This window comes from Symsagittifera roscoffensis, chromosome 3 (genome assembly GCF_963678635.1).
Source record: "Symsagittifera roscoffensis chromosome 3, txSymRosc1.1, whole genome shotgun sequence".
NCBI lineage: Eukaryota > Metazoa > Xenacoelomorpha > Acoela > Convolutidae > Symsagittifera > Symsagittifera roscoffensis.
The window spans coordinates 35,992,324-36,004,870 of NC_087064.1; the positions used below are offsets into that span (position 1 = coordinate 35,992,324).

The 12,547-nt window shown below is 33.0% G+C and overlaps 2 protein-coding genes across 5 annotated transcripts in view; one reads left to right on the forward strand and one right to left on the reverse strand.

The window, feature by feature from the left end:
• Nucleotides 1–12,547, forward strand: part of LOC134842571 (echinoderm microtubule-associated protein-like 2) — a 242,525-nt gene that overhangs the window by 104,709 nt on the left and 125,269 nt on the right. The window lies entirely within an intron of this gene.
• Nucleotides 3,931–12,547, reverse strand: part of LOC134842677 (cysteinyl leukotriene receptor 1-like) — a 29,944-nt gene continuing 21,327 nt past the window's right edge. The window contains exon 9 of the mRNA XM_063859126.1: nucleotides 3,931–4,251. Within this exon, the coding sequence (XP_063715196.1) occupies nucleotides 4,008–4,251 (244 nt within the window). The 3' untranslated portion in view covers nucleotides 3,931–4,007. The remainder of the gene's footprint in view (nucleotides 4,252–12,547) is intronic.

Sequence of the window (12,547 nt, forward strand, 5' to 3'; positions counted from 1 at the left end):
TTTTGCTTGCAGTCAAAACAAAGGTGAAGTGCAATCAAAACTGTAGTTGCTTACCGCTTCGAATTCTTTCGATCAAAATTTGATTTGCTTCATCAGAGTTAAGATCAAAATACACTCATACGAATTTTTTTTCCGTCAGAGGATTGCCAAAACCATCACACAATGCGGGAAAATTATTAAATGCACATCGTTAAGTAGAATTTTTTAAATATTATCAGATCAAAAGACTATTTTTTGAAAACTACATGGGCAGTCGGCCAAAATGAAAACAGAGAATTGATACCACACCGTTCTGTTTAAGCATTGCTCTTTACAGCTTCCTCAATTCTGTTTCGGTATGATCAACTTAGCTTTTGAGCTGCTTCAAAATCAAAGCACATATGAACGATTAACATACGATTAGGAGCTCTTCGTTAAATTAGCTTTAATAAGCAAAAACTTAGAGGGAATCGACGAGACTGATAACTACTGCAACGAATGATTAGTCAAGGTTGTTTTAAATTCCATTGACCAGCCCACTTATGCCGCTGCAGCGGAGGCCTCAAAATTTGAATTAATCAGCAGATTATCGGTGCAAGTTTATTGTTCCAACTTGCACCGATAACATATTTGACTTCCGCAATATAACGAGTTATGAAACTCTTATTGAATTAATCAGCAGATTATCGGTGCAAGTTTATTGTTCCAACTTGCTTGAAACATATTTGATTTCCGCAATATAACGAGTTATGAAACTCTTATAAAAGCTTTTTGATCCCAGGTTTTCGGTCAAAAAACGGAATCGCGGCGTTTTGAAAATCAAAGCAAAGTTCAAATACCACGGCCCAAAATCATATAGAACTATGGCTCAAAAAACTGAGGTCTACCAATTTTGCGTTTCTCAACCCCGAGAGACTGTTGGTACAAATTTTTCGTTTTCGTTTTGGGCGATCGCCACTTTTCTTATCAAAAGACTTAAACGGCCGATAATCTCTAAGATTTTAAGTTTATCTTAGGAGCTTAAAAATACAAGAAATTGGGTAGTGGCAATTGAATAACCATTGAATTTTTTCTAAAACCCACAGTAGAGAAATAATTATAAGTCCAAGTATACATATTTTTTTTTTGTTTTGCTTGCAGTCAAAACAAAGGTGAAGTGCAATCGAAACTGTAGTTGCTTACCGCTTCGAATTCTTTCGATCAAAATTTGATTTGCTTCATCAGAGTTAAAATCAAAATACACTCATACGAATTTTTTTTCCGTCAGACGATTGCCAAAACCATCACACAATGCGGGAGAATTATTAAATGCACATCGTTAAGTAGAATTTTTTACATATTATCAGATCAAAAGACTATTTTTTGAAAACTACATGGGCAGTCGGCCAAAATGAAAACAGAGAATTAATACCAGATCGTTCTGTTTAAGCATTGCTCTTTACAGCTTCCTCAATTCTGTTTCGGTATGATTAACTTAGCTTTTGAGCTGCTTCAAAATCAAAGCACATATGAACGATTAACATACGATTAGGAGCTCTTCGTTAAATTAGCTTTAATAAGCAAAAACTTAGAGGGAATCGACGAGACTTATAACTACTGCAACGAATGATTAGTCAAGGTTGTTTTAAATTCCATTGACCAGCCCACTTATGCCGCTGCAGCGGAGGCCTCAAAATTTGAATTAATCAGCAGATTATTGGTGCAAGTTTATTGTTCCAACTTTTGTAACGAAAATAACGGAATATTTTTGCTCGAAGTGGGTTTTTTCTTCGGACAAATTTCGGCTATATCATTCAAAAGATATTGTTGTCCTGAGCTTAAATTTGAAAAACTATTTCACCTGTGATCATTTTTTGTAAAGTTGCCATTTTAATGATTGCCATTTTGGCCAATTTGAGACAACTAAGCGCGATATATTTCGCGCTATTATCGCGAGAGCGGATATTTATTCCGTCTTAGAAGTCGTTCCAAACTAATTAAAGCTCAATTTTTTTTAATTACTTTTAACTTTTTCATGTTATCACTGCTTCATAGAGCTTAAAAGGCACTCAGAACATTCAGGGCTTCGCCTTGATACGAGCAGTAGTGTTCATATTCACTGTCAAATTGCGCAATCTAGATACAAATTGCGGAACCTGGAATTAAACTGCGGAATCCAGGGACAAAAAAAAACAATCAAAATAAGAAAAACTGATGAGTCCTGGGAAAACTTGCAGAATTTGCTTCAACTGTCAAATAGAGTTTGCATTTGATTTCAACGAACAAATTGGTTCGTTGAATTTGGTTTAAACTTCCTTAATTTCTGTTCAGAATTTCGTAACGAAAATAACGGAATATTTGTGCTCGGGTGGGTTTTTTCTTCAGACAAATTTCGACTTTGTAATTTAATTAGTCTTTTTTGACGGAATTTTTAAAAGTCAATCGAAAGGTATTGTTGTCCTGAGCTTAAATTTGAAAAAGTATTTCACCTGTGATCACTTTTTTGCAGAGTTATGGGGATTTAAAGATTGCATTTTTGGCCAGTTTGGGACAATTAAGGCGCGATAAATTTCGCGCTATTAAAGCGTAAGCAGAGATTTAATCCTTCTTAAAAGTCGTTCTAAATTGGTTAAAGGAAGCTTATTTGCCAAATTGATTTGTTAATGGGAGCGAAATCTATAAATTTGTACCTTTTGTGGGTAGATGATTTTCACAAAAATCTCATTTTTTTCCTTTTATTTTGCTACATTTAATTTGTTTCATATTATTACTGCTCAATAGACCTTACAAGGCAGTCAGAACATTCAGGGCTTCGCTCTGATACGAGCAGGCTTGTTAGATTCTATAGACAAGCGATTCTAGATTATTAAAATTTTCAATAGTTGATATTGTGCCAAGTTAAAAAACCGGAGCGGCATTTTAATAGTACAATTCATGTTCACGACACGGAGAAGAACTCTTTGTGGGCCATTTTGAGGTACTTTTTTGAATTATTCTGACTTGGCCAGAGGCGGATTTAGAATTTTCTCAAGGATGGGGGGGTTGCGGCGGAGTTTCAAAAACAATTGAGACTCTTTTGACCGAAATTTCCGAGTCGCAGGAAAATTTTTTGTTAAATGGGCCAAAAATGCGTTTTTTTTTGGCAATTTTTGTAAAATTTTGTCAATAAAATAGCGTATTTTTGGCGCGCACTCTGTTTAAAGACTAGTATATGTATGACCAAAGGTCCTTTTACAAAACTTTTAATGTTGGTTGGCCGAACAGGGAAGTCGTAAATTAATACCCAATCTGGAACCCTTTGGTTGGTGAGTGGGTCGAATCACTGAAAGTGGGCGACTTCTCGCCTAAATTCGCCCTGGTCATACCCACAATAGCTCATCAAGATCTGTTTTTCCAAGCTGAGATCATTTTCTAAGAAAAGTCCTGAAAAAAAAATAAATCGAAACTTTTATTTTGTTTCTTTTTATATAGTGCATAAGGGGTAAGATGGTGGCTAATATTGTAAAACAAAGGATACAGAGGAGGGTAGTTTCATGATTCAAGGGAAAATGTTTTCATAAATTAGTGGATCTGTTCATATTTGACGTTCGGTAAAGGATCTAATACCCAACAAGCAGACTCCTTCAGAATTGCCTCGAAGCTCTTTATTGCTTATGACAAGCTGTTGGAAAAATAGGCGATCTTGGGATTATTAACCGGTCAGTTGGGATAGCTCTACAAACTCACGGGGAACTTTTCTATATAACAATAATTATCTCAAACAATTAAGGTTGGATTTGGTAGGATGGTGAGAGGGGCGGGCGATCTGTTCTCAAAAAATTTATTGACAAAAAATTGATCAATCTAGACAAATGAAATTTTTTCTCAAAACGTCTTTCAAATAGAATTTTTGTCATTGTCTTTAAGAAAAGGAGTTAGGACGTTCTAAAAAAATGACAAGAAAGTTTCAAGAAATAACAAGAAATTGGCCCCTCTCACTTTTCAAATCCAGCCTTACTTTCATAGTCCTCTCTCCACTCTTCTGTCTCCTCCTGTCAGCTGGTTTGGGCCTAACTTTGCTGATGTTGCGGGCGACTTTCCTTGCGGCTGTCCAGTCCGGCGGGTGGCCGCTCTGAAGAGGATGGACAATCCCTGCTCCTCTTTCCCGTCTTCATTCCGACCATGTTGAAGAAGCAGCTGCGGAATGAAGAGCTGGAGAGCATGTAGATCAAGAAGTTGGTGGAGTTGGTCATGCCGATCATCATCTGGGCTATCATCCGGTAGATCGAGTTGCTCATCGTGTTCTTTTCCCTTCTGCAAACACAAATATCACTCATTATCAGAGGCTTAAGCAAAGCCAATTCAGTTACAAGCAGGAGCGGTTGCTGTGCAATTTGCACAGACAGCTCCCACCACAGAAAACATGCCAAAAACAAATGAAATAGTTGTTTTTTTTTGTGAGGGAACAATGGAGTTGAGTTTAAAACAACCGCTTATTTAAACTGTTTTACAGCATTACTGTCAAAATGTGAAAAGTTTCTATAAAAAATTACAATAAATTAAATGGATATGTCTAAAAAACAAGTATTCTCAGACGCTTTCGTCGGTTACACTTTAACCTTTCCCAGATTTCCCAACGGAGCAGCTGAAACTACGACTAGAAAGGCTTGAACGTGCTAAATCACTCATTATTGCATGACGTTTTTTCTGACAGACACACAAAAGACTACTTGATTCTGACAGATGAAAAATTCACAGAATTCCTGCCCATTGGGTCCTGGGTACAAAAGCAAAGAATATTTTGTGGGTTTTTAGAAAGGAAATAGATTGAAAAGTTATGTAAAAGAGATGGTCTGAGAGAGGCCATTGCGCTTTTACACCTTGTATCTAAATTATTAAGATGTGAGAAATATTTGCTGTCATAAATAAAAAAATAATAAATTGAAGTGTGACACTTGTAATGATTATGTCTCAGATAATAGACATTTTTAACACTCTTGTCCTTGCAAACAATCTCCCGTACTGTTCACCAGATAAAACGGCCTGAATGAGGTTTTCCAATCAATCTTGATCAAAACTGAAAACGTGATCAAAAATTCGAAAATCCAAACTTGACTGAAAGGTCTGTTGTTAGTGTTATAATATAAATTTGTTAGAGCTATTAATCAATTTGTTCTATTGTTATTCGTCTGGTAACGCTATTTCTTACAATCTCGTAAAATCAAAATTTTTGCCATTTGCATGACAGCCTCTATTAAAAATGTTCCAATTTGATTCATTTTTGTTGCAAAATGTCATCACTTATCAAAACTGTTCAACATGAACAGATAATGAACAAGAATTACGGAGAGAAATCAAATTGCTGAAAGCTTGTAGAAGTTTTTTTGAAATTAAGAAACTTCCAAACACGAACATTTCGGGAGATATAACAGCACCGGAGGTTACACTGCTCAAAAAACTAATCGTTTATCTAATTATTTATTTCATTGCAAGTGCTTATTCTAGGGTACGTTTTCAAGTTTTTAAGAATCACGCCAATGCTTAAAGTAGTAGACAGCTCGTATACCAGGACAAAGCTTTGAATGTTTTGATCGCAGTTTAAGGCCTACTAAAGTAACTTCTGGTTGAAAAATTGGCAAAATAGCCGAATTTTTTTTTTCAGTTTTTCTTGATGTATGCCCTATAAAGGGATGCATTTAGCTTCTGCCCTAATGATAGTACAATATGGTTTGTCTCAATTTAATCTGGAACGCCCTAATTTATCTCTTACGCAAGTTATAATAACGCAACTAAATTGGCTAAATTAACAACTTCCAAATCTAGCTACTTCTATAAAAATGATCGCAGATTTTTTAAGATTTGAGCTCCGGATAAAAATATATTTAAGATTTTATAGAAAAAGAAGTTCCGTAAAAGTTGCTCAGTTGAAAAAGGAAAATTGGCTAAATAAAAAAATCGGCCCAAGCATAAAAATTGCGAAAAAAAAATCGTTGTTGGGAGTTTTCTGTAACAACCTTTCCATCGCGTGAATTTCAACATCGAAGTTACTCGCTTCTAAATAATGGTTTCTTGGAATCGATTCGAACGAAACCTCCTTATTTTGATTTGGGCCCAACAAAGACTTTTCGAAAGCAGGACATAAAAATTTTGCTATTTAAAGCAAGACATTGAGCGTTTTCGATTTTTTTTCCAAGTCAAGAGGTTGAAAAAAAGTGGATTTTTTTAATTCTACCAAATTCTACCACATGCTAGCTCCTACGACATCCTAACCTGTGCACATAAGTATAAAGAGATATTATTAGTAAATCGTATCTCCAAAGAAAAGTTTGGAACAACTTAATCACCCATTTACGCGTGTTGTACGAAAGCAATAAATCGCGCATTTAATATCATAAATTGACCAATTTATCAGTTTTCAAACCTTCATAACTTCAGAAAACATAATCACATTATGTTTCATTCCACTTGAGCTCCGGACAACATTATGTTTCAGCAAGGTAATCAATTAATATGTCAAAAAACCTAGTTAAAAAATCGAATTTAATTATATAAAAATTCACCGCAAGCGTACAAAATCCATACTTTCTGGAAGTCAAAAATGTTCATCATCGTATAGTTAAACAATCTAAAAGTCGGCTGAAAAAAAATCCTGTATTGTTCAGAAAGCCCAAACTTTCCAAAACACGTACGACATGAAAATTTCATATTATTTTTGAATCAATAGTATTAAAAAATTATATCAAAATATTCTCCGGATTATCTTAAAAAATTCATTCTGAAGAGTTACAAATTTTAACACATACAACTTATTTGGTCTAGTTTCTGTATTATTGGACAAAATTGATATCATTGATAGTTAAAACGCATAAAACAACCTTATGCGTTTTAACTAGCAATGATATCATTGTTGTCCAATAATACAGTAATTAGACCAAATAAGTTGTCTCTAATGAAATTTTTAATTGTTAAGAAGGAATATTTTGCCGTTTGTTCAATTGCACTTACAGATATTTTAATATAAACGTGTAAATTTCTGCAAAATGGACACATTGCAATTTTTTCAAAAATCTTTTTTGTTTTTACAAAAGATGGTTACAATTGCATTTTTTATCGAATCTTTTGAGTAAAGTTTAGATATACTCAAATTTTGTGTTGCATCCAACTTGTGTAAATTAACTATTTCATGTTTAGTAATTTAGTTATTTCTAATGAAAAACGTCAAACATTGCCACAAAATCGAAAAAAATATTAGGCGACTCGTAGTTATTGAGTTTTCTTTTATATATGCACTGAAGTCAATTGGCGCATTGCGCATCTTTGAATAACTTTTATACCAACTACGTTTAAACCATGCATAATTGCTATTTTAAAAGTTTAGATTTCGTTTTTGACATTTATTTTTTCGAACCTGTTTTCAAAGTCAACATTTTTTCTTAGAAAAATAGGTACAGATTGCAGAACTTCTTTGTTATTTTTTGATTCGAGTTTCAGAAAAGCGACCGAATGTTTGTGCGGGTTGAATTTTTTCTCCAGGCAGTTTTCGATTTTTTAGTTAGTCATTTATGACAGGATTTTGACGGGAATCATCTGGAAGCTGTTGATGTCTTGAGATCAAATTGAAAATATTTATGTTTCACTAAAGTTACAAGAGTTTGAAAACTGCCATATTGACCGATTCGCAACAATTAACATTCGGTTTTTTATGCTATCAACGGTACAATTTTTTTAAATTCGGCTCAAAAATTGGTCCAAATTGAACTGAGCTATGCCAGTTATTCTAGTTATTATGTTAGCATATGCTAAATATGTCAACTATAATAATTGTACTTTGAATATCATATGAAAACTGTGTCATTTAAAAAAAAAATTTTCTCATTTTGAAAGTCTTGTTCTCCTCAATAGACTTTGAAGTGCAGTTGGGACTTTCAAGACGTTGCCTTGATAAGAGCAATTTTGATCAAAGACAAAAAAATAGGCACAAATTATCAATCTCTAAAAAAAATTCCTGGCTTGATTTATCTGCTCAGCCGCGCCACATACTGCAGGTGCATTTTTGATTGTAATACCCCTCTTTTAACTAAAATAATTTCAAAAATACCAGCCCAGCAGTATTTAAAAATGCTCATCTTACAAATTTATAGAAGGTAAATGATGCTTAACCTACAAAATATTGTCTGTTCGTGACGCAGTTTTATGCAGTTTTCAATTCCATTTGTGATAGTTTGAATGTGATAGTTTGTGATAGTTTGATTGTATAATAGTTCTAAAGATGACACGTTTCCCCGAAAAAAAAATTACGCATTAACATAAAAAATCGCGCATTAACATAAAAATAGCTGAAATCGCGCATTAACATAAAAAAAAAACGTTTGTACAGCTGTTTTTTGATATGTTTTGATATGAAAAGGGTACTCCAATTATTTGAAATTTTACCCGTAAGTACAAAATCTCTTGTTTTTATCCGTTACGCATTCCACTACCAGTGAAAATTGATTTGAAAACTGTCAGTTATCGAAAAATACACCAAACAAATTATTCTGTCTTATGATTCAAAAATCTTCATGATGAGCATGAATCAGAGATCCCAGAGTGGGAAAATGTTGTAAGTTTTTGCATGTTATTGTTCCCAATTTCGAAGAAAGTGACGACGGTTCTTGCTCGAGTGGTTTTTCCAGACAAGCTTCGGTTTTTTAAACAGCAAAATTTAACGGAGTTTTTTGATTATTTTTCAAAAGTTATTAATGTCTTGAGCTCAAATTCAAAAAAAAGTATTTCACCAATGATATTTTTTTTGTGACCTTGTGGTGCTTTAAAGATTGCCAGTTTGGGAAAATTGCCGCGTGAGATATTCCGAGCTATTAATGAATGAGGGAAGATTTAATCCGGCATAGAAATCGTTGAAATTGGTTGAAGCAGGCTATTTGTCATAATTGATACGTTACTTGGAGCAAATCTATCACTTTTCATTTTATATGGCGTGCATGACAATGATAAAAAATGTCAATATTAAAAGAAAATGTTTTTTTTTTCAAGTTCAATTGTTAAGCAAAAATCGGCCCAAGCATAAAAATTGCGAAAAAAAAATCGTTGTTGGGAGTTTTCTGTAACAACCTTTCCATCGAGTGAATTTCAACATCGAAGTTACTCGCTTCTAAATAATGGTTTCTTGGAATCGATTCGAACGAAACCTCCTTATTTTGATTTGGGCCCAACAAAGACTTTTCGAAAGCAGGACATAAAAATTTTGCTATTTAAAGCAAGACATTGAGCGTTTTCGATTTTTTTTCCAAGTCAAGAGGTTGAAAAAAAGTGGATTTTTTTAATTCTACCAAATTCTACCACATGCTAGCTCCTACGACATCCTAACCTGTGCACATAAGTATAAAGAGATATTATTAGTAAATCGTATCTCCAAAGAAAAGTTTGGAACAACTTAATCACCCATTTACGCGTGTTTAATCACCCATTTACGAAAGCAATAAATCGCGCATTTAATATCTTAAATTGACCAATTTATCAGTTTTCAAACCTTCATAACTTCAGAAAACATAATCACATTATGTTTCATTCCACTTGAGCTCCGGACAACATTATGTTTCAGCAAGGTAATCAATTAATATGTCAAAAAACCTAGTTAAAAAATCGAATTTGATTATATAAAAATTCACCGCAAGCGTACAAAATCCATACTTTCTGGAAGTCAAAAATGTTCATCATCGTATAGTTAAACAATCTAAAAGTCGGCTGAAAAAAAATCCTGTATTGTTCAGAAAGCCCAAACTTTCCAAAACACGTACGACATGAAAATTGCATATTATTTTTGAATCAATAGTATTAAAAAATTATATCAAAATATTCTCCGGATTATCTTAAAAAATTCATTCTGAAGAGTTACAAATTTTAACACATACAACTTATTTGGTCTAGTTTCTGTATTATTGGACAAAATTGATATCATTGATAGTTAAAACGCATAAAACAACCTTATGCGTTTTAACTAGCAATGATATCATTGTTGTCCAATAATACAGTAATTAGACCAAATAAGTTGTCTCTAATGAAATTTTTAATTGTTAAGAAGGAATATTTTGCCGTTTGTTCAATTGCACTTACAGATATTTTAATATAAACGTGTAAATTTCTGCAAAATGGACACATTGCAATTTTTTCAAAAATCTTTTTTGTTTTTACAAAAGATGGTTACAATTGCATTTTTTATCGAATCTTTTGAGTAAAGTTTCGATATACTCAAATTTTGTGTTGCATCCAACTTGTGTAAATTAACTATTTCATGTTTAGTAATTTAGTTATTTCTAATGAAAAACGTCAAACATTGCCACAAAATCGAAAAAAATATTAGGCGACTCGTAGTTATTGAGTTTTCTTTTATATATGCACTGAAGTCAATTGGCGCATTGCGCATCTTTGAATAACTTTTATACCAACTACGTTTAAACCATGCCCTATTAATTGCTATTTTAAAAGTTTAGATTTCGTTTTTGACATTTATTTTTTCGAACCTGTTTTCAAAGTCAACATTTTTTCTTAGAAAAATAGGTACAGCTTGCAGAACTTCTTTGTTATTTTTTGATTCGAGTTTCAGAAAAGCGACCGAATGTTTGTGCGGGTTGAATTTTTTCTCCAGGCAGTTTTCGATTTTTTAATTAGTCATTTATGACAGGATTTTGACGGGAATCATCTGGAAGCTGTTGATGTCTTGAGATCAAATTGAAAATATTTATGTTTCACTAAAGTTACAAGAGTTTGAAAACTGCCATATTGACCGATTCGCAACAATTAACATTCGGTTTTTTATGCTATCAACGGTACAATTTTTTTAAATTCGGCTCAAAAATTGGTCCAAATTGAACTGAGCTATGCCAGTTATTCTAGTTATTATGTTAGCATATGCTAAATATGTCAACTATAATAATTGTACTTTGAATATCATATGAAAACTGTGTCATTTAAAAAAAAAATTTTCTCATTTTGAAAGTCTTGTTCTCCTCAATAGACTTTGAAGTGCAGTTGGGACTTTCAAGACGTTGCCTTGATAAGAGCAATTTTGATCAAAGACAAAAAAATAGGCACAAATTATCAATCTCTAAAAAAAATTCCTGGCTTGATTTATCTGCTCAGCTGCGCCACATACTGCAGGTGCATTTTTGATTGTAATACCCCTCTTTTAACTAAAATAATTTCAAAAATACCAGCCCAGCAGTATTTAAAAATGCTCATCTTACAAATTTATAGAAGGTAAATGATGCTTAACCTACAAAATATTGTCTGTTCGTGACGCAGTTTTATGCAGTTTTCAATTCCATTTGTGATAGTTTGAATGTGATAGTTTGTGATAGTTTGATTGTATAATAGTTCTAAAGATGACACGTTTCCCCGAAAAAAAAATTACGCATTAACATAAAAAATCGCGCATTAACATAAAAATAGCTGAAATCGCGCATTAACATAAAAAAAAAACGTTTGTACAGCTGTTTTTTGATATGTTTTGATATGAAAAGGGTACTCCAATTATTTGAAATTTTACCCGTAAGTACAAAATCTCTTGTTTTTATCCGTTACGCATTCCACTACCAGTGAAAATTGATTTGAAAACTGTCAGTTATCGAAAAATACACCAAACAAATTATTCTGTCTTATGATTCAAAAATCTTCATGATGAGCATGAATCAGAGATCCCAGAGTGGGAAAATGTTGTAAGTTTTTGCATGTTATTGTTCCCAATTTCGAAGAAAGTGACGACGGTTCTTGCTCGAGTGGTTTTTCCAGACAAGCTTCGGTTTTTTAAACAGCAAAATTTAACGGAGTTTTTTGATTATTTTTCAAAAGTTATTAATGTCTTGAGCTCAAATTCAAAAAAAAGTATTTCACCAATGATATTTTTTTTGTGACCTTGTGGTGCTTTAAAGATTGCCAGTTTGGGAAAATTGCCGCGTGAGATATTCCGAGCTATTAATGAATGAGGGAAGATTTAATCCGGCATAGAAATCGTTGAAATTGGTTGAAGCAGGCTATTTGTCATAATTGATACGTTACTTGGAGCAAATCTATCACTTTTCATTTTATATGGCGTGCATGACAATGATAAAAAATGTCAATATTAAAAAAAAATGTTTTTTTTTCAAGTTCATTTGTTAAGCAAACATTGCTCCATAGGACTAAGAAAATAGTCGGAACATTCAAGGTCTCACCCTAAAATGAGCAGTTTTTTCCAATTTGAAATAAAAACAAACGTTTAACCATTTTTATAGGCATTAGCAATTTAAAAAATTCGAATAAGCTTTGTATGTTGTTACTTTGCGCATTCGCGTCAACAAAAACATTTTCCACGGGAATTTCCCATTGTTTTTCACATTTTAATTATATTTTGATATTTTTGTCCCAAAAAAGTTTTCAACCAAAAACTTTGCTCAATAACCTTTTAATCTGAATACTTTTTCTTACTTATCAAAAACTTGATAGAAATGGTTTAAAACCAATCAATCTCAGCGATGCGTTCAAAAAACATGTTCTGCGTTGAAGATAAAAAAAATAGAATATTGGCCTTAACTTTTATTCTCCGCGAAAAGTGCTTTATTCCTTGATGAACAAA